This window comes from Branchiostoma floridae, chromosome 9 (assembly GCF_000003815.2).
Source record: "Branchiostoma floridae strain S238N-H82 chromosome 9, Bfl_VNyyK, whole genome shotgun sequence".
Classification (NCBI taxonomy): domain Eukaryota; kingdom Metazoa; phylum Chordata; class Leptocardii; order Amphioxiformes; family Branchiostomatidae; genus Branchiostoma; species Branchiostoma floridae.
The window spans coordinates 1,877,192-1,899,677 of NC_049987.1; the positions used below are offsets into that span (position 1 = coordinate 1,877,192).

At 41.0% G+C, this 22,486-nt stretch overlaps 4 protein-coding genes and 1 long non-coding RNA gene across 6 annotated transcripts in view; 2 read left to right on the plus strand and 3 right to left on the minus strand.

Moving 5' to 3' along the window:
• Positions 1-215: 215 nt before the first annotated feature.
• LOC118422923 (cell wall protein IFF6-like) lies at positions 216-1,216 on the minus strand. The gene is made up of 2 exons (XM_035830791.1): positions 439-1,216; positions 216-376 (listed from the first exon to the last, which is right to left on the minus strand). The coding sequence occupies exons 1-2, from the start codon at positions 1,214-1,216 to the stop codon at positions 216-218; spliced, it is 939 nt and encodes a 312-aa protein (XP_035686684.1).
• Positions 1,217-1,457: 241 nt separating this feature from the next.
• LOC118422925 (phosphatidylethanolamine-binding protein homolog F40A3.3-like) lies at positions 1,458-4,017 on the plus strand. The gene is made up of 4 exons (XM_035830792.1): positions 1,458-1,553; positions 2,588-2,766; positions 3,278-3,393; positions 3,866-4,017. The coding sequence occupies exons 1-4, from the start codon at positions 1,458-1,460 to the stop codon at positions 4,015-4,017; spliced, it is 543 nt and encodes a 180-aa protein (XP_035686685.1).
• Positions 3,870-22,486, minus strand: part of LOC118422927 (mucin-like protein) — a 30,808-nt gene continuing 12,191 nt past the window's right edge. Inside the window, exons 17-25 of the mRNA XM_035830794.1 lie at positions 14,065-14,190; positions 13,092-13,211; positions 12,538-12,675; positions 11,972-12,097; positions 11,527-11,652; positions 10,888-11,146; positions 8,766-10,292; positions 6,062-6,283; positions 3,870-5,372 (exon numbers count right to left, since the gene is read on the minus strand). Of these exons, the coding sequence (XP_035686687.1) occupies positions 10,181-10,292; positions 10,888-11,146; positions 11,527-11,652; positions 11,972-12,097; positions 12,538-12,675; positions 13,092-13,211; positions 14,065-14,190 (1,007 nt within the window). The 3' untranslated portion in view covers positions 3,870-5,372; positions 6,062-6,283; positions 8,766-10,180. The remainder of the gene's footprint in view (positions 5,373-6,061; positions 6,284-8,765; positions 10,293-10,887; positions 11,147-11,526; positions 11,653-11,971; positions 12,098-12,537; positions 12,676-13,091; positions 13,212-14,064; positions 14,191-22,486) is intronic.
• On the minus strand, positions 4,378-6,292 carry LOC118422926 (tripartite motif-containing protein 2-like). The gene is made up of 3 exons (XM_035830793.1): positions 6,062-6,292; positions 4,692-5,372; positions 4,378-4,386 (listed from the first exon to the last, which is right to left on the minus strand). Exons 1-3 carry the CDS (start codon positions 6,290-6,292, stop codon positions 4,378-4,380), a joined length of 921 nt encoding a protein of 306 aa, XP_035686686.1.
• On the plus strand, positions 15,725-21,050 carry LOC118422523. 2 transcript variants are annotated; one of them, XR_004831920.1, is made up of 5 exons: positions 15,725-16,011; positions 17,006-17,105; positions 19,144-19,262; positions 19,908-19,980; positions 20,415-21,050. It is a non-coding gene; the product is annotated as an uncharacterized LOC118422523 (long non-coding RNA). The 2 variants fall into 2 exon arrangements; XR_004831921.1 differs by having other exon boundaries at positions 19,147-19,262.

The window sequence follows — 22,486 nt, forward strand, 5'->3', positions numbered from 1 at the left end:
ATATCTAATGTGTGTTAATTCTTTTTCGTATCTTGTCACTAGTGCCCGGAACATTACTGTCGCCTCCACGGCAGTTCCCGTAACTCCCGGTGAGACTGCGAACAATCCGACCACCATGACTATTACAGGTGCATCGCCAGGTAGGTTGAAATAGCAGCTGCAGCATATTTCCAACCAACTGTCTCGGCCGCCATGTTGTTGTCCGTACCAACTGTCTAGCCTGCCATGCTGTTGTCCTTACCAACTGTCTGGTCTGCCATGTTGTTGTCCCTACTAACTGCCTTGGCCGCCATGTTGTTGTCCCTTCCAACTGTCTCGGCCGCCATGTTGTTGTCCCCACCAACTGTCTCGGCCGCCATGTTGTTGTCCCTACCAACTGTCTCGGCCGCCATGTTGTTGTCCGTACCAACTGTCTAGCCTGCCATGCTGTTGTCCTACCAACTGTCTGGTCTGCCATGTTGTTGTCCCTACTAACTGCCTTGGCCGCCATGTTGTTGTCCCTACCAACTGTCTCGGCCGCCATGTTGTTGTCCCTACCAACTGCCTCGGCCGCCATGTTGTTGTCCCCACCAACTGTCTCGGCCGCCATGTTGTTGTCCCTACCAACTGTCTCGGCCGCCATGTTGTTGTCCGTACCAACTGTCTCGACCGCCATGTTGTTGTCGGTACCAAATGTCTCGGCCGCCATGTTGTTGTCCCCACCAACTGTCTCGGCCGCCATGTTGTTGTCCCTACCAACTGTCTCGGCCGCCATGTTGTTGTCCGTACCAACTGTCTCGACCGCCATGTTGTTGTCGCTACCAAATGTCTCGGCCGCCATGTTGTTGTCCCCACCAACTGTCTCGGCCGCCATGTTGTTGTCCCTACCAACTGCCTTGGCCGCCATGTTGTTGTCCCTACCAACTGCCTTGGCCGCCATGTTGTTGTCCCTACCAACTGTCTCGACCGCCATGTTGTTGTCGCTACCAACTGTCTCGACCGCCATGTTGTTGTCCCTACCATTTGTCTGGGCCGCCATGTTGTTGTCCCTACTGACTGTCTCGGCCGCCATGTTGTTGTCCCTACCAACTGCCTTGGCCGCCATGTTGTTGTCCCTACCAACTGTCTCGACCGCCATGTTGTTGTCCGTCACAACTGTCTCGGCCGCCATGTTGTTGTCCCTTCCAACTGTCTCGGCCACCATGTTGTTGTCCCTACTAACTGTCTCAGCCGCCATGTTGTTGTCCCTATCAACTGTCTTCCGAGATGTTCTCTCTCCCTCTCTTTTTCTCTTTCTCTTTCTCCCTCCCTCTCTCCCTGTATCTCCCTCCCTCTCCTTCGTTCTCCAGCTTGTCTCTCTCTCGATAAATCTCTTTTTTGTTTTGCCTTTGTCTCTTTAGCGAGGCGACGTTAACTTTATAAGACTTAGAGTAATTATCTAGTGATTTATATTATCCACTTCTACCCCTCCAGGCGACATGTTCACCATCCTAATGGTGGACCCAGACACTCCCTATGAGTATGTCAGCACGGACGAAAAGCCACTGCTTCACATGCTCATCACAAACATAACGGTACAAACAGTTTTTGTCTGTTGCCAGGTTGACAACTCTCGCTTTATCTCGCGCACTTAAACTCTCGCGAGGAACACGGAAACGAGGCTGTATCTAATTTCCAAATGTTACCGATCAAAATAGATATGTAACGTAAAAAAATGCATTTCTATTTGTATTCTAATTTTTGTGGAGTTTTCAGACAGTGTTTGTCTGCGAGGCAAACATGCTTGAATAAGTATATTGTATTGTATATATAAGTATATTGTAGTAGTAGTAGTAGTAGTAGTAGTAGTAGTAGTAGCAGTAGTAGTAGTAGTAGTACATGCCATATTTGGAAGTAAACTTTGCATACATTATCATATGACCAATAGACTTAATAAGTTTTAGGCAGTTTAATTAAAAATTAATTAATTGTGAACATCTTTGATATAACCTAGCCAGCGGCCGTTCCTTACCGTTGATGTTGTTGTAGATGTTGCGCCATGCACTTTTTTATCGTTTAGGCCACAGCAAGTATATTTTATGGATGACATCCGCGCGCTCATTAATTTTTGCCTGATTTCAGAAAAAAAACAAGAATTTTTTTTCTTCTTCAGGGATGGTCAGATAGACCAAAATGGGTGAATAGGTTGTACACTTGTTGTGTTGTTAGCTAATACCTGTATGTAGAATTGACACTAGAGAGGTAGCCTTGACTGTAGGTGCAGATTTGAAACTTGCTGGATAGTTGTAAAAGTGTCACCAATATGGAAGTCATGAGTGTACTTGCCAACATGGTTAGTGATACCAGTCTACCAAACTAGTGTCACTTTTACTACACTAGTTCATTTCTTGAATATATATGAATGAATGCCTTGTTGTTTGTTATGTCATATTTATATCATTTATGGTGTCTACTTTGAAAATTTGCCATCTTGTTTTTTTTACCCATCTTGTTTTTTTTCGCCCAATCTCATTATTTTTGCAGTCTGCATAGGATGTCATCCATAAAATTTACTTGCTGTGCCTTATGATTTTCAATCGTTAAAATTTACAAATAACCTTATGTTTAGAATGCAGACCCGAGTACAGGGGCAATTATTGACCTGTACCGAGGACCCATGCCCCCGCCCTGCTCGGGTGACCACACCTACCACTACCTCCTGCTCAGACAGACGGCCGCCTTGTCTCTGACCGTGGATGACCTCCCAACCTACACCCCGGATTGCAACTTTACTCGCCTCGCTAACCGGTACGTCGTTGTCCCATTGGCATTTGAAGGCAAACAAAAGAATTTGTTTGATAGAGTACGCTTATATAAGTTTGACTGTAGAAACTTAATAGAAACTCTTCTCTACTTTGCTCTTTTTTTTCGGACCGGAGACAGAAATAATGAATTATTTTAAGGTAATGTCAGACCTTAAAGGTATAAATATAAGCCCGAAATGTGTAAACGCCTGACAACTTGATATGTTCATTGGCTAACCGGTCCTACTCTTTACCTGACTCCATATTTAGCTGGAAACAACCGTAGAAATGGAAGAAATAGAAGAGTAAGCAGACAAGAGGAGTACAACCGGCTAGGGAACAGCGCGCGACCCACTTCCAGCGACTTCTGGAACCTGGTAGAAACTAAACCGGTCCAACATCCGGTACAATGATTTTTTTTCAGGTCAAATTTTTTGCAGACCGGTGCAACAAAAAAAATCGTACTGTTGACAAGTAAATATTCATCAATTTCTCCTTTTTAATTCTTGCTTCAGATGCCTTTTTGAAGTGGCAAACTTCATTTCTTCCAACCAACTGACCACGGTCGGTTACGTAACCATGATAGGAACTACAGACGGATATGTCCGTTACAACTACTTCAACAACAGAGGTGGGTTCTTCTTAACGCGGGCTGTGCTTGACCAAATTGTATATAAGTAAACCAGTGTTTTCACAGACTATTCTCATATTCTAACTGCAAAAAGTACCAATTCCAAACTCCGGCGCCTTTTGTGAAATGTGCTCTCGCGAGAAAAAATCTCGCGAGAGTGGTGACAAGTAAAAATGAGTGTAAGACCACCGTCTCCTTAGGTCTAAGTTCATCTTCTGGGTTTTGCCATTCTTTATATAGTTTGTGTCTCAGATTGTCCTTACGTAAGAGCAAACTTTGCCGAGTTTGGAAATTGCCATTGACATATAATTTTAATCAATTGCATGTCTCTATGTAAATCAGAAAACTGTCATGTTAAAAAAAGATGACCTTGATCACCACTAAAGGGGAAAAGTTGTTACTATTCTGTGTTAGAGGCGTCATTTGTCAGGATAACATTTGCATTGCAACATGTTCTGATTTGATTGTCTAGGGATAAGTGAAGCAGACTCTTGCCGAGGACTTGATGGGTACGATCCATGTCCAACTGCGCCCCCTGGCAGCAGTAGTGAGAAAGCGATGGTTTCGATGTCTACTGCCATGGCGTCCGCCTGGTGTCTGATGTTGAGCTTTATTCTGAACTAAAATCAGGGCCTATGGCATTACAGTAGCCATGCCGAAAGAAACAGGGCAGATTTGATATAACCTCCGTAAAAATAGTGGGAATTTATTCTCCTGTGTGTTCGTACTTTTTTTTACATACGGAATATCGTAGATGACATGAAATTTGTAAAAAAATTGGTTTTCCTTACATTTAAATAAAGATACATACATGAGTGTAAATCTTCTAAAACGTATCTATTAGACGGCTGTGTTTTACATATCTTCGCGTTGTTTTGCATTCATTTAGTCGTAAATGAACATTTTTCAATTATATAATAGACGCTGTTACAGATTGTTCCATATGTACAACATAACTGTACAGCATTCAATATAGTATAAGCACTATTTGTTCTGTCAAATGTAAGAACAAAGCGAAAAAGAAGACTCCACAAGTTATATTTAACGGCAACATAGTCGTAATTCTAACATTCTAGTCAAGTTTTTTCCGGATCTACATATAGCCGGTATGATCGCCACCAGCTTAATATACCAGCTTTGAGTTCGACAATTTCCTTTTGTTAGCGTATTCGTCTTTCATATATAAAGACAACATGGACGTTTTTCATCTCACAACCTATTATCAAATGTACCTTTTGGCACAGAGTAGATGTGTTGATCGAAGAGAAATGAACATCATGGCTCACAGCGACTCTTACTGACACTAAAACCTTACTCAGCGCGTTGTCTACCACAACAAACCTCCCATCAGACAACACCTGGACTCCGTACGGCTCTCGTAAGCCGTCGGCCGGCGCCGCCACTAGCCGACAAAACCCGAGCCGATCCCGAGGATCGAACAGTTGGACTCGTTGGTTCCCTGCATCTGACACCACAATTTTCCCCTGCCTGTCCACCCCCACCCCACGGGGCCTCTCCAAACGACCCAGCCAATTCCCCCTGCCTCCTATCCGTGTTTTGAAGCCACTGTTGAGGTCGTAGACTTTCACACAGTGGTCGTACCAACACGACAGTAAGATCTCCCCACGACCGTTGCAGGCGACTTCATTTGCAATCGGTCCAATATGGCCGGCTAGCAAGATATCTCCGGCTCTACGTTCTCCTTTCGCTGTAAATATCCTCACTCCTAATTGATCTGAAATTGCTACAATTCCGTACGTTCTATCAACGGAGATACTAGCTGGTCTATCAAATACAGTGTCTTCACTGAAGTGACCAGTAAAGTTTCCTCGGAAGTCGAACATGTTTACGGCGTTGTTGACTGGATCAGTGACGAGAAACATGTTGCCAACGATCGCAATGCCGGTCGGACAGGACTTTGTGTATCCGTTAATTCTCGTGGTGAATAAACGGAGGAACACTCCACTGCTGTCAAAAACCTGTAGAAAAGAAAGAAATTAAACTGTAAGCTTCTCGAACTAGTTTAACTGTAATACCCGACACAAAAAATGGACTGAACAGCACCAGTCTTTGTTTGCGGCAGTATGAACAATCCACTGCTGTCGTGACGCCTCGTAATGCAGATAGAACTCGTGACTCAGTGATCAGTGGGTCATAAGTTGCAGGACAACTATTGCGCCCACCGTCTCTGTTCAGAGATGTTTGTAAAGCTGCTCACTGAGTCACGTGTTCTATCTACATAACGTGGCGTCACGCCAGCAGCAGATTGTTCATTCCTTGACATAGAGTGGTACTGCTCAGTCTAAAATTTAGCCAAGTCCAATTTTTGTGTTGGATATTACAGATAAAGTAGTTCAATAATGACTTCTACAAACAGAGATGAACTTCCAAGTGAACACTGTAAGCTTCATTTTCTGTATAACTTAACTATTTCTAACATTGTTAATTAAATGCAAATTATCTATAAAATCATAATATCTTGAAAGAGAGAGAGAGTGAAAATGGAGTTACTGATACATGTGTACATACGTATAAAAAGAAATTAACGTGCATATTTAGGTGTCCCTGATTTTGCAAAATCTTCATCTTTATTCTGGTTTCCTCATTAGAATGGGTTTGTTAGTAGTTTGCTATGATTCTTCTAAAATCAACACTACTTTGAACACACCTGTATCCGTTGGTTGCCTGTATCCGCCACATAAATCTCTCCTAAATTGGATACTATAACTCCTGCTGGACGATGGAACTCTCCATCGGCCCTGCCGAACTGTCCGAAGTGCTGGCTGATCCGAGAGGTGTGCTGTTTGCTGTCGAACACAGCAATCGTGCTATCCTTTTTAGCAAACGTCACACGTCTTTCAAGTGGGTTGAAGGGATGAGAAGCAGTAGACTTCGTCATGGACGTGAGTTCATCAGAAACCCGCAACGTGAAAACAAGAACACATGAAGTGAATGATTGTTGTTGCTGCTGATCTGCCACATAGGCCAATATACACCTTTCTCGCGCGGCGGCCATGATAGATCTAAAACGAGTTCAATGTGGCAAACAAAAGGCTGTCCGTCATAATTAGCAGTTCGACCAATGGCAGCCTGCCAATTAGGAAATCGACCAATAAGTGAATGGCTGCAAATTCGTTAAAAATTTGCATTATTATGTTGTTATTTTGCATCTCTTAAGGGACTATGGGGTCAGTCTACACTACTCTAAATTGCTACATCTTTTGGTGCATAACACTTCTTGTAATATTTATCATTCTATCTTATATCATGAAAATTTGTGTGGTTTGGGGAAAAAGTAAATGGGAGCTGATTTTAGAAATAAGTTTTGTCTGTTTGCCTCATTGACCTCTTCTTCGATCTATCATGGCCGCCGCGTGAGAAAGGTGTATATGACAGCAAGTTTTCGTGTTGTTTTAGTAGCAGGGTATATATAACTAGAGTTTCACAAAACACATACCTTCGCCAAATCATCAAGGTTCATAATGGAGAGTGTCTTGATCAAAGCTCTCATTCATGTATTACTAGAGCAACGGGTTACCTACCAGAATTAAACAGCTGCATGAGAGTGTGTATATGGCGGTTGAAAATTCCCCTTTATCCATTCCAAATTACTTCCAGCGTGGTTCAAGCTTATTTTCGGCTACAGAGTCACCGTCCTATCCCATGGTAAATAATTATTTGGCCAACTTCTTGATCTATTTGTCATCTAGCTGTGCGTTAGTTTTGGTTGACATTTTTTTGTCTAACAAACGAGTGTGTTTGCAATAGACAGCAAAACATCTCCAGATAAACTGTTTTTTAATTGCATTTGAAGGTTGGTTGCAATAGTGTAATAACCCCTATAACTCATTGGTATAACCCAGCTCAAAGGTCAAACAAATCTGCAAAAACTCTGCACGTGTCATGGCGTTGCTAGGATAAAACTAAAAAACTCTAAAAAACATGTCAACAGAAATAACATCTATGTTTTGCTACCAAACACAGCTGCAGCCAGTTGAAGTGCTGCCAGTGTCTTTGAAATTCCATTGAAGGCTAGAAATCATCCTCATTTCTAAGTTATTTCAATAATCATGTGAATGAAACCCAGATTTCTATAACACACATTTCAGAATTCTAATCATCTCCTAAGGTATATGCATACTAAAAATAATGCAAATCCACCAACATCTGCTTGATTTATTCTCCTCCAATGATAAAACCAAAATCACCCATTGCAGACCAGAACAAGCTGCTATAGGGGGCCCGAACTTGCACAACTTCCCCCATGCCCAAAGACGTATCCACAACTCGTAGATTGTGACCCTTTACCGCCAACTTTGAACCACCGCTGCAATACCTTCCTTTTCCAAACCCCCGCATGACTACCAAAAATCAAACAAAACGATCCACACCGTCTCGAGTTATCTTGTACGCAAACACACACACATACACACTCGCCCCGCTGCTGCGACGACGAAAAGCGCCAGGAGGCCCAGTATCGAAATTGACCGACATTTTTTAACCCCCACATAACTACCACAAATCAATTAAAACGATCCACAAACTCGCGAGTTATCTTGTACGCAAACACACACACACACACACACACACACACAAACACACTCGCCCCACTTTAGCGCCGACGAAAACCTCCATGTGAACCGTTTTCGAACAGGACCTTCCTTCCTGCAACCGCTACTTAAATACCAAATATCATGAATTTCCGTCCAAAACTACTCTACTTATATGCTGCTAACCAACATAAAGAGACAAAACACCATGTTTCTACCCAAAATATAACCTTGCCATATATAAAGATGATGCTAGCCCTTGCCCTTTAAAATGCTCGATTCAAAGCTACAAACTAAATGTAACTGGAACCAAGATCTTAACTCCACCGGCTTATGTAGTTTGAAGGCATTTGCATGTGCGTGAGTCGAGGTGTGTATTTGTCAATTTGGACTAGGAGTTTGCTTGCCACAGCAGGGGAAACTCTAGCTTCTCTGCACATATCCCCTTCCCCGCATATGATCCTTGCGGTTGTCAAACCCAAACCTGGCCGCGATGGTGAAAATGCCCCTCCCCCCTCCCCTAAAAAAAAACACTTACGCCACCACCCACAGAGAGGCCAACAGAGGAAGCTATTTGCAGTTGAGGTACAGGGGCATCAAATGGCAGAAATGAATATATGTCTTTTTCAATACCCTCTTCAGCAAGCATTTGAAATGATATAACAGTTCGGAAAAAAATTGTGCTGATTTCAATTTTGTTAGTCATTCACAAAATACTATATTATGTTCACAGACAACGCTGACTTTATAGCAACACAATCTACATGAAATACATTTAGATTGCAATCTTAGATATGATTAGGTAAATATACTTAGACTCACCTCTTGCATTGCTTTTATATCCTCCATGTTGTAGCAAAGTGACTAGTAGACAAACACGCTGACAAGCACGCTCTGTTTACACCTGTTTACATGACGACGTAGTAAACATAGCAGCCCATTCTGCAACCTAATCGGCATTAACTCACGCGAGATTTAGACTTAAATTGTACATTTGATGTACATAACTCGGTCAAGGAACTAAACATTTTTTTTTTATTCTCCAGTAGATAACGTTTGATTACAAATTTTTGCATTATACATTTATCACAAACTAATAAAGTTTTAACACAATGTTTTCCAAAGTAAGGCGTGTGCAGTGGGTAACATGACAGCTTCCAAAACTGGAAAAACCGGTTCCGCCAGGAGGCAAAGTGTGCGTGTTGTTCCCTAGTTACTGACAAGTTGTCTGACCTTAGCTGCCGACAAAGTCAGCTATGAACAACGGAAGACACCAAAATTATTTAAATTTATTCTTATCAGTGTCTACGTAACTTACGTAACCACTGCGTCAACATTCCAAACCTAAGTTTTTTTTTTACCTCATGCAACATGTAATGATTTAAGGTAATACCTTTTATATTGAAATATTTGTTGTTGTTTTTTTAGTTTTCTAGTGCATTGCTTATAATAATTTAGTGGCTTGGATTAGTAAATTAGGACTCCTTGGTTTTAACGTAATGAAGGCATTTTGGCCTATTGATAAAAATAAACACACAGAGATCAGTAACGTATACACATCAGCATGTTTAATATGCTCATTTGTCTAAATAAAATATGTTTATGCTGATGTTATGAATCAATAATAATTTTACATCTATTTGCTCCTTTGTATTTACCTTTATTAGTATACTTTCTGTCCTGACCAGTTGTTGGCCCATTAATCCTCACAATTTCAATTGAATAAGGGACTGTATTGGCCGATATCATAGAACATAGAAGAAGTTTATGTGTTTAAAGCATAGTTGTCTAATTATTGCAGTATACATATTGTCGCATTTTGCCTTGAAAGTGAAGAACTTCCTAACGAAGATGACTCGAGGTAGGGGTGTCATTATGTCAAACCTTCTATTACAAGCGCCAGGTTGCAGTCTATCAATTTAATCTCTATAACAAGCGTAAATTATTTGAACTATATTGACAAACTTTAATCACTTAATCTTTACAGGCAAATGTCAATTACTCAATTTAATTATACAAACACAAATTACTAAATGTATGAATACTAGCTTTAGTCACTTCAGGTTTATAGACAAACAATAATTACTTAAGCTGTAAAGACAAGTGCCAATCACTTTACTATAGTAAACCTTAATCAGTTTATGCATGTAAATCAATTTGTGCATGTATCTACTGTGATAAACGTCAAACATCTAATGTATATTGAGAAACTTCAAATCGCGGTATGTATACAAACATCACATCCTCTTCATCTCCAGGGTCTCGGATTTGCGGATCTGCTTGACGACCAGTTCGTCTGTGGATCCCGGATAGCTTTTACCCGCCAGTTGAACAGTCTTCACTCGGGTACTACAGGAAGAATTATTGAGTACGTCAAAAAGATAAAAAAATATGTATCATAGAAACAAAAGATATACAGGGACCCTTGAAAATGTCAGAACATGGGAACATTCGCAAATCTTCTAATCAATAAGATTTGCCTTTAGATTTTTGGGAGGACAACTTGTAAAGGTGTTGGTACACCTGTTTTGTCCTCCCTTCCACTTGTTTTTGCATGTGGTAAATTCAAATAAAGAATTAAAGAAATAAAGATTTAGTTTTGCTATTTTATTTAAGGTATATGTTGACCATTTGATTCAATTATGTTTATTCTATGAGAGGCGTAAATATTTGTATACTTATAAGTGCTGGCACCTGATATCAGCTACGCTGTCTGTGTTTGCCATGTATTTCATTGTTGCTATCCCAATAAGTCAATAAATACATCTCTCTCATAGCTTCTCTCTGTAATCAGCATTGTCCTTCAATTTTGACGACAGAAAGTCTAAGCAGGAAATTTCAATTCTCGGCAGGCTTTTTTGAAGGAAAACAAAGAAAATGTGTCATTTTCTTTAGATACTGAATAAACCTAAGATCAAATACTATGACCAGGCGTTTTTCCTACCTCATGCGCCAAAAGATCAAAGCGACTACAATCAGTATGGCTGAAGCCGAGAGGACGCTGATGATGATGGTTGTGGTGCTCCCTGCCACGTGTTGTTCTGTGATTGGTCCAGCGATACTCGGCGATGTCGTCGGCATTACCACTGTCACAACATCAGTTGCCGCTGTCACACCATCAGTAGTTTTGTCAGTTTGCGTCTGCCAGCTGGCGGTAGACGAAGGCTCAGTGGCCATGGCAGGAGGTGTCATCTCGGGTATATCTGCAAAATAATTATTTATATGCAGTTAAACATGAAAGATCTGACACTAATGCTCACCATTATACACCCGTCCCTGGCACTGGCTCCCAGATAGCGTGGTTTGCGATAACGGTAGGGTATTTAGTTCTAGACACATGCACATTAATAATGATGATTGACTTTATTGTATATTTCATACCAAGGTTGTAATAAAGTACATATGGTGACTTTGACTTCGAAGCTTCTAATACATCTTGGACATGGAGGCCTAAAAAAATACGTTGTAGGCCGGCGTATCTATACAAATTAAAACTTAAAAAAACATTTACAGCGTGGAAAGTATCTTTTAAAATATTGAGGCATCAACTAAAGAAACTGCACACTGGGGAATCTATGCGTACCTGGAACGCAGACACCATTTGAAATGGATGTTCCTGGTGCGCAAACGCAGTAGTATGTTCCATGTATGTTGACGCAGATCTCATTCAAGGTGCAGTTGTTGGTACCTTCGTAACATTCGTCAATATCTAAAGGAAGTGAAAATCATGTTGACATACAAAATCATGTTTAGTTCGACATACAAATATATACTTGGCATATACAAGCATCAATATGTAAACTACCCAATACAAGATCAAAAGTTTTGCGGGTACAACTGGAACAAAGATGCATGTATCAAACTCACGGTAATAAATATAGTATACAAAAAGATTTATCAATTTCCGGGGAAAAAATCAGAAAATGATTATCACCTTGCATCACTTTTTTTCTTATTTACCAATAATTGTAGTTGGCACGTTATGGACCATGATTATACAATATCATTGTATACGTATACGTATATACCTTTGCATGGTTGTGCAGGATCATCTGTCAACTCATAACCATCCTCACAGTAACAAGTGTATCCTCCAACAGTGTTGTTGCAAAGTTGGTGACAATGGCTTTCCCCCAATTCACATTCATTCTTATCTGGAAACAAAGCAGCTAAACAGTTATATGAACTCTAACAGGAAAACAGGCTACTATAAAATGCACTTTATACAATCTTTCAAGCTTTATTCATGAAATCAACATCGCAGAGTTACACCCGAGCAGTAGTACCTCTAAATACCGTTGGTTGTACAGAATGGAGTAAAATCATATTGCATAACTAGACACAGTAGATAAGACATTAGCAGTACATATACTAAAAAAACTTAAGCATCGATCAAGTACCTAAATTTATAGTATTTAGGCAAAATACATTGCACTCTGGTGAACCTATATGTACCTGGAACGTAGATGCCAAACCTAATTTCTACACTTATGTTAGAAAAACTAAAACAAAGCAATACATTTATTTGATATATACCGCTTTATCAAATAGCAATTCTTCTTTTTAACGCAACCTGAACTTTCTTGTATCTTACCTAGGCATGTTATGCTGTCGTTTGCCAACTCGTACCCGGCCTCACACACACAGACCGCCGTGCCGGTCCCATTCACCACGCACCAGCCTCCCTCAGGGTCACAACCGGGGTCAGTACCTCCCTCACATGGATTGTTTGCTATTCAAAAATATCATAAGTATTAGTCTCGCAAACATGTTAATCATAAAGGTTTAATGTCATGTCCCACCAACTTGGTAGTATATTACTGTATAACATTTACATATATTTAATAATCAATAGTCATTAATCGATCTAATAGAATTAACATGAGATATCTGCATGATAATCATATTATGAAGCTTGTTGGTGTCACAGCATATTCTTAAAGCAACGAAGGAAGGGTTGTTACTATAAGCACCGAGTGAGCGCTAAGTACTGTAAATGCATTTAATTTCGCGGTAGTAGAAAAGAAACTGTTCGCGGTAGCACCAGACACTGTAGTCTCTTACTGCCATAGAAAAATGTTGGCGGTGGTTTTAAGTTCGCGGTGATTTGGCAACGCGAAAACGGCGAACATGAAACCAAGAACGTACGCTGGCAGGATTGTCCATCTGCATCCAGACTGAAGCCGTCCCAACAGGAACAGTTGTAGGACCCGTCTGTGTTGTCACATAGCTGACTGCAGTTGTTCGGGATAAAGCATTCATCGATGTCTAGAGGAAAACCATTAAAAGCAATTGGATTTGCGCTTTTATGTGTTAGATTACTTGATGCCACGGGAAAAGAGCCGTAGTTATAAGAGGACTTACTGGGTGTCAAAATCGTTTTTTACCGCCTGATGTTATGTTGATCGCCTGCCATCTCTCTCATTACGACAGCTAAGGCAATTTCTACTCGTTCTGCTACGTAAGAACAGTGGTTGTACATCGATTAATACTACAGAGAAAATTTTAACATATCAATTCGTACTGCGGGAATTATTCTACCTACCAATGTATATTTGTACTGCTTACATTTTAGGGAAAGAGAGCGACATTCAACATTTAGAACATTATAAGTAAAGGCACTCGTCGGTCTCGCAGGACCATGAGTAGTACTAATTCTACACAATGTATTTATTGTTTGTTTTTACGTTTTGAGCGTCTCTGTTCTGATGCAAGTCTCTGCTTTGCTTCCCCCCGTTTCAGTCCCTCCTTGACTTCCTGTCTCCAAAGAGTTCTGTTTGCTGCAAGTGACTCCCATGTGTTGATGCTCATGTCAAGGGCCTTTAAGTCCCGTTTGATAACATCCTTAAAACGTAGGTGGGGACGGCCACGTGTTCTTGTCCCAGTAGCCAGTTCACTGTACAATAGATCCTTTGGAATTCTCCCATCTGGCATAGAACATTATGAATCTTCATTATATGATGATAATATCAGATCGAACCATACACGGTTTTACTTCAGTCAATCAAAGAATCCTTTGAAACAAAAGGCCATGATCGATAGAGTTTACTAGACAACCACTATCTTGCCACTACACAAATTTGAATACATGAGATTTGTAGCATTTTCTTGTTAACCGTACCGGAGCAGTTAAAGTTGTTCTCCGAGAGATGATACCCGGGGTGACAGCCGCAGGTGAAGTTCCCAATGTTGTTTATACAGATATGTTGACACTGTAGGCCTTCATCTGTCTCACATTCATCCACATCTAGATGCAAGGTTTAAGAATGTAGAAATTCAAATAAAGACACTATATATACAAAGTATCTTATCATTCCATATAAAGCCAAACTGCGAGAAAAATGCAAAAAAGTACTAACGCAATATAGAACAAGTAATGGTGTCTAAAAAAGACACCTATAGGCGACGCATTTTGATTAAGGGTTAATGACCTGCCATGAGGTGTATATGGTGTCAGATTGTCTGGTCTTTTGTTATAACCACCGAATGAAACCACTAAGTGCTTAGGAAGGAGGGCCCAAAATATCTGAGGTCTCAGCTCGCGAGTAGCCTGTCTAAAATCGCGTTACTAGCGGCCGGCACTACAATATTGACGCCGCCCTAGGGGTCATTAACCACAGGCAGCGAGAGATTGTGTAACCACAGGCTAGCTCGCGAGGAGAGAAGAAGGGCGAGCCTTGGGCCCTAAACTGCAGGATATTGAAGACGGGTAGAATTGTTCCGGATATATCGCATTCACCTTAATTCTGGAAATGACCTCCTATATTGCACAATTTGCCTTTCATTTTGTACATCATTGTGTAAGCTACATACATATTAATAATCTTGAAAATCCGTTATTCCATTCTTGAGTAATCGTCTTAGGAAATTTTGACAAAAATGACATTGCAATTTCTACACTAACCGCTGGGGGGTTTGAACATATGTCATTCTTTCCTAGCACAAGAGCTATCTACCAACCGTTAATCGTAAACACAGCTTGTTCAGAACACGAGATATATATAAAAAAATCAAGTTCCACTGCAGTTCCAAGTGAAACCGCTAGGGGGCCAAAGATGTAATTATTCCTTCTTCTTCTTTTTGAGTGCCCTCAATCTTGACGTAGATTATCATGGCACTTTTGCAGTTTTTGTCACACCCTACCAACAGACCAAGTATAAATCCAATCCATTCAGCAGCAGTTCTTGGGTTATCTTGTAGACACAAACAATCACAAACATACAAACACAGGTGAACACAACACACGTATGGATATTTCATAGTGTAATAAAGCTGCTTGTCATTATGTAAACAACGCGTATCGTAGCATGAACATGAACATTTACACGTACATGTACATGTACTACTATTTGTGACGAACTTTTCTGTGACAACGCAAGCGAGAACAATGACATAATTTGTGCTTGCAAAATTAACGCTTTACTTCTTGAAGAGTAAGAGTATGAGTGGTTCAGTTATTATCTTTTATTTACTGCTTCTCGGGTGTGGTGGGGAAGGGTGCTATGGCGTGGGTAAGGAAGAAAGACAAAGGATTTGTTAACGGTTAGGATAAGTTCGCAATACAGACGTCACCATGATCGCGGTCACAATGGTATAAAGACAGTAATTGAAGTAGCATTCATTTTTTGGAAATTACCTCACGAGACCATTCACGAGAGTTTCTGCATTTCCGTTGAATAAAACTTCCGTTGAAGAAAACTTCTTTGATGATGAACTCTTGCGGTTCTTTTTCGTGATCTATGAGAATGCTCACGTTTGGGTCCCGAGAAGTTCTAGTTACATGTCAGTGCGTGCTCCGAGTTGTGTTTGAACCCCGTTTAAGCGTGCGTGCTCCGAGTCATGTGATCATCGTTTTGCTAACTAGACAAGCGTCCCGGGGACAAATGGGGAGCTGTCCCGGGGCACTCAGTTCTCCCCGCCGTACACACATTGGCGCTATAATAGCATTGGCGAATTCTCCGAATTTCGGAGAAGAGCTTTTCCGAGGATGATGTTGGTGCAACTTGGTGCACGTAGCCGGGCCAGTAGCTTCGCCTCAAGGTATCGGGAAGACGAGGAACCATCCAAGGTTAGTGCAAATCGGTACCGGAAAGTTGGTCTAAACAAAAACAATGCTTAGTGTTTTTGTATAGAATAAACTATAAAGGCAAAACTAGGAAGCGATTTGTAGTACCATGATCATTACTGTTACCATTATATAATCCGCAATTTTGTGACACATTCTCGTCTGCAATTGTACCTAAGACGTGTACAAGTGTTTTTGTTCTTGTTGCCTTTTAAAGTCTTTTGTTTTGCCAGAAGCTAAGTCTCCCGGCGATGGTTCGTGTGTTGATTTATATCTCCTGGTGACAAGACAACAACAAACAACTTGTGATCCACCCCGACTCCGTCATTCCGTATGGTTGGGTGGGGAACAAAGCCCATTGCATGTCCTATTTCAACTTTTGACCGTATAGACCAAGAATGCTTGCATCATCTTTGTATTCTAAATGATTTCATTTTGGGGAGGGGGGCAGTCTCGCATCATGAAGGGAATCTTATTACCTAACATCCATACTTTTGACTTTTGATCTGTTTCTGTATTGTTTTATGTTCAGAAGTTGATTTGACGAAGAGAAATATACGCAGTACATCATTCGAACAATAGGTGCATCGTAGGGGATTACGATATGTCATTCAGGCAACACTCAGAACAGAGAATTAAAATTGAATCTAAAGATAAATTGGTATCTTGTGATCAAAACAAAAACTTTTAATGTCATATGTGTAAAGTCACATTGGATTTTGATTCTAGCTGAGCATTTACGAAGTATTCAAGTAGGACTTGTGATTACTGTTGACTTATTAAGGTTGCATAACAACATCTGGTTTGTGTAAAACTGGCCCGGACCTAATAGCATCCTCAGATAAAGAGGTACACAAGCGCCGTCAAAAGTAGTACAAAACAGTCGCGAAGCTCAGTCTGGGTGTTCGTATTTAAACTATCAACATGATTTCTAGATTGTGATATATTTGTATCAGGGCTTATGAATCTTTTCTGTGATTTCTTGCTTGGTATATAGCCGACCCAGTTCAGCAGCGGAGGGATATATATGAAAAGCATCTCGCACCGGACAACCAATCAGTTGGGGACGAAATGCGGCGCCAAGAGGTCATGGTTTCGTAAGTACAGTCTGATTTTCTTTGTTTATATATGACTTACTTCACTTTGCTTTTTTGGCCCTTGTGATTGTCACTTTGTGTATGATGAATTTATGGTTTGAAACAATTAGATCTTGAGGTAGGATTCTTTATCTATATACTAGCGACTATAATACACTATATACATAGAAGGACGCCAATCCAGGTTTGATTGCGCTCGTAAGTGTCGTGTTGTATGTCTTGCTATACTTGAACACCCAATACACACAATGCTATACACAACAGGGCTAAATACAATGGTCTAGTTATTATTACGGTTAACACAGAGATGCGGCTATACTACATGTACACAGTTACTACAATGGAGCTACAAGATGTATGTCTACTAACCTCAACCCATGGCTGCTTACTCAAGACAGTTTGAATCTTGCCCCACGCTTAACTATTCTCAACAGCTAGTCTACTATTGGCTGCTATTTCCAGTCTGTTCTTAATATGGTTTGATCACGTGGTTTACTTCTAAATATGGGCTGTCAACCTCCTTACATAACTAACTTCACATGTGGTTTGGATTTATCCGACAAGTACAGTACTCTATCCGTCATCACTGTTACAGGTTACTGGCTTATGTAGATGTCGACAAGTTCGTGTGAAGGTAGTTGAGCGATTCTGTCTGTTGAATAAATTGAATAAAGCAGTCGGGTCGGCATCAATACGTTGTCCAAACCTTCAGCATTTGACCCAAGCCTCTAATATTTGATTATAGCCATCCTGTACTATGATGATGATTTACCCACGTTTTAAGTGTTCCATATACGTGAAATACCCAAGAATGTGTGAGTCAGGCCGCTGCTGATATCTGTGCTTGATTGTGTTTGTTTACGTATTCGCAGACGGAACCTGTGTGATGGAAATATCCCTACAGCACGACAACAAGGTGGCTTCAGTTATAAACGTCCACTTTAAAGACCTGGGTTTTATTCGTTTTTCTTTTACCTTCAGCAAGACATTTATGAGATCTGTTTTTGGAAGAGTTTATATGTTTTAATCAATAATCGCACAAGCAACACGCCTAACTGGGGGTAGATATCATTTCATTGATGAACAGATGATGATAGAATATTTTTCTCCATTGGAGTAACAACTATGTACAAATATTACAATGCTATTTCTTGCTCTGTTTACGGTTGTGGGTTGTCGTGAATTCCCACTGCTAGCTACCCTGGAGGCCATCCGGGATCAGGCAGCTAGGACCTACCCTTTAGGAAAGGGTAGCGATAACTCCTTCGGGCTTAAACTCCCCCGGAGTGATCATGTGAGATTGTCGGGCTGCCTTCCTTGGCTCCCCGACAAAACTTGCTAACAAACCTCGCTAGCTACCCGGTCCTGTCTGGCTCCCAGGGTAACTGCTAGCGGGCCGGTACTGACCCGGACCATCCGGCTTGTCTGGTACTAATTAAGGTGGGAATGTCTGAGGAGATACCGTGTGTCAGCATCAACACATGACATATGTACGAGATAGAGAGGAATATCGATAGATATATAAAGTGTAAATGATCTAATCTGCTTTTTGTGTTCTTACGAATTGACAAGAAAGACAAGTATTATTGTAGCCTGGATACCATACCCCAACCTCAAATATATTTCGTGTTGGGGTCGGGCAGGATAGAAAGGTTCTCGAAGGCCCTTGATCAGAGGGAGGGGAACCTAGGATTTATCACCACTCACACCACAGGTAGCCAGCTACAACACACCACAGTTGGTCAGCAGGCTATCACAGTAACGAATCAGGTACTTAGTGGTCACTGTTATGGATTAAAAAAATACAGTTGGGGGTCTTTAACCAATCATGGTAGGGTGTAATTACCTCCTGCTGATCCTGCTACTGTTCTATTGGTGGAGTATTTTTGCCCACTAGAAGGGGCAAAATTGAGAAGAGTTCCAATGTCATCCTGTCAGACCCTGCATGATACATACTGGAGATCGGGCTGGGGTTTGGTAACCAGGCTAGTATTATTGCAATATTTATCTTTGTTCTTTGTTCGTGATTTCTCTACAGCAGCTCCTGAGATGAACATTCTACAACATAATTTAGCTGAGATGACTATCACACTGACCGGTTGGCGCCTTGGTTCACGTAGGACACCAACAGCTGGTCAACAACGATAACACATTTAGGTGGTTTTTTTTTTTAATAGTAAATTTTGTATATTAGTATAGATTATGGGAAGTTGGTTGCCAAGGGGTTTCCTTCGTCTGAAAATGATAAATCTTTTGTCATATTTGTCAGCGTCTTCTTGTATGTTGCTTCTGTAAGTCCGTTCTAATATCGTATTCTTTGTTCATATTTATTTTTGATTTGTTTGTCTATTTGTTTATAGGTGATTTTTTTTTAACCCAAAGTCGGAGAAAGTGTCTCCTAAGTTCTATAGACTTTATACTTGGGCAGCTTGTGCAGACTGGAACATTTTTTTATCATTTTTTTTTATTCACAAGTAACGTTACAAATCATCAACAAAAGGTGAACCATCCAAAATACAACAAGTAAAATACAAATCAAATAGAGCCTGGTGTATCATTTGTAGTAAGTTTTCCCCACTTCCCTAGGTGCTTCTCCATCTTCCCTCTCCTGTTGGCAATTTGAGCTTCAACCCTTTCGAAGAAGTTAACAAAATTAATGAATGATTTGAAATTAATTGGAATAATTGTAGGGTTAAGTACTTGATTAGATGGATGACACAGCTTCTTTGGAAATATTTCTTTAACTTTGTATCCCATTGTAAGAGGTAGTTGACAGTGTTCAATGTTTTCATCCATGTTCAGGGTAGAAGTCAGATCAAACAGCCGTGGTCTCCATGGCTCCAGCGACTGCATTACTGATGGGAGGACTTAACCGGTCAGTGTGGTAGTGAGTGCGCCAGGTTTATGAAAGCGCAGACATAGGGTTGGGATCAATGCAGACTTGTTGGAATATATCAATCAGCTAAGTTGATCATGTTGACATGAGTGTGTGTGTGTGTGTGTGTGTGTGTGTTCTCCTAAGAGTGATGAAGACAAAATGTCCCTGGCACTCGTAAAAATGTCCACCATGACTCCACAACCCCGCCACGCCACATACTAGTACTGCGACTCTTTTTCCTTTATTTTTGTTCTCTCTACAGCAGCTCTTATAACACATCTTAGCTGTGACGAGCATTCAACCAGTCGTACTACGACGGTGAGAAATTTATGAGGTGACTTTGGAATAAACCATTATTGTCAGTATATGATAGTATATATAGTATATGATACGGGCGATGTGATCTCTGTATTCTCTCTTAATCCCACCAGACAATAACCATACAGGATAAGAGCAACAACGACGAGGTGTTCCCGACACCCGTACCCGTGTCCATCAGGACGACGCAGTCCCACCACAACGTGCACGGAGACTCCTACCACGGCAGGGAAAGTCAGTCGAGTCCTTCCCCTGCATGCTGGTGAGACGAGCTGCATCGCTGAAGGAACCGGAAAAGACGTCCCTGCGCCTTATTAAGTCGGGAAGTAGGAGAGCCACACATCACCCAGAACAGCGCCGTCGACAGGAGGAATGCAACGAGAGGGGAGTACCAGTAGCAGATCTAGAACAGCCAATCGATTGCGCTGCTACAACCATAGAAAATCTAAAACTAGTTAGAGAATTCACGGACTCGTTTTGAGTTGATTTATACTATGGCTATGTATCTAAGTGTATATATTGTAGTAGTTGATTTTACATGTACATCTAAGAACCGTACATAAGGTTAACCTCAGCGACGACGGACCGAATCGAACCGGAGATGGATGTACTAATGGAGAAAACCCCCATAGGAATATGCAGTACAATTATTATGTATCAAGCTGTGACCGAAGTTAGCTGAGTCAGCATTATGTAGTAACATCAAACTACTTTAACAGTCTCCCGTGCCAAGTGTACGGAAAACCTTGTCTCTGCGTCCTTCCTTTATTCTAGCTGTGCTAGTCCTAGTAGTCTTCAAAGCAGAATCTAAACAACATGGAATTATCAATTGGTTTTATGTCTTGCTTGAAACATGTGACCTACGTATCTTTCAAATCCAGGCAACCACGTGAAAGCACATCATTCCATATTGTGAAAAGCGAAATATTTAAAAGCAAAAGCTGAAAAAAAAAACATCGGCCAAAATCTGTGCCATATTGGTCTTTATTGTCTTGTTTAAAACAGTATGAATTGTTTAAACCGGATGAATTATGTATGTATGTATGTAAAACAGTTCTTCTTCTTCTTCTTCTTTCGGTTAGGCTGCCAACCTCATCTTTTTGAGGAATCTGCAGCCGTGGCAACATGGAGAGGTTCACTGCGCAGACTGAGGGGGGATTATATTTTGGATTTAAACATAGATAAGGATGGGGATAGCGCCGCCTCCGCTGGGAGGCCGTTCCAGTCTCTAATTGTACGTGGGAAGAAGGCATTTTGCCTGTATTGGGTTCTACTAGTCGGTACCTTGTATGCTGCGGGATGGGTCGATCTCGAACTTCTAGCTTGTGGAGCGGGACTCGTTTTGCAGTTAATAGCCAGTTCCCCTGAGTGGTATTTATAAAAAGTGACCAATCTGGCCCTCCGTCGTCTCTCCTGGAGTGTTGGCCACTCAAGGTCGTGGAGCATTTCGCTGACACTGGAGGACCGTCGATACCTGTTTGACACCCACCGGGCAGCCCTACGCTGGACCGCTTCGAGCTTCGCTATATCCTTTGCTGTATAGGGGTCCCAAACGGGACTAGCAAATTCTAGTAATGGTCGGACTAATGTAACATAAGCAAGGTTTTTTATCTTTTTGGATCCTACCTTTATGTTTCTTCTCAGAAACCCTAGGGTTCTGCTGGCCTTGTTGGTGATGTTTGCGATGTGCGTACACCAAGTGAGATTGTAGGTAATTGTCACTCCTAGATACTTGGCTTCCTTGGTTGAGACAAGAGTGTGACCATGAAGTTTGTAGTTCATTGTTTGGGGGACCCTCTTCCTTGTGATATGGAGTGCTTGGCACTTGTCTGGATGGAAACTCATCATCCAGGTTTGCTCCCACTCAGCAAGACGATCCAAGTCTTCTTGAAGTATTTCCTGATCCCTAGTCGAGCTGATAGTTTTGTGTGCCAAGGTGTCGTCTGCAAACAGACGAGCAATAGACGACAAACTGGTAGGGAGGTCGTTTATATATAGTTGATTTATCTACTGCTCAAAATCAACCTTTGTATAACTCCAAACAACAACCACGTGAAAGCACATCATTTCATACTTTGTAAAAAAAGATATCGACAAAAATCTGACATATTGGTCTAAACTATTTTTTTTGACCTCGTAAAAGCATATCATCCCACATTACAAAAAGAAAAGCTCAAATAAAATT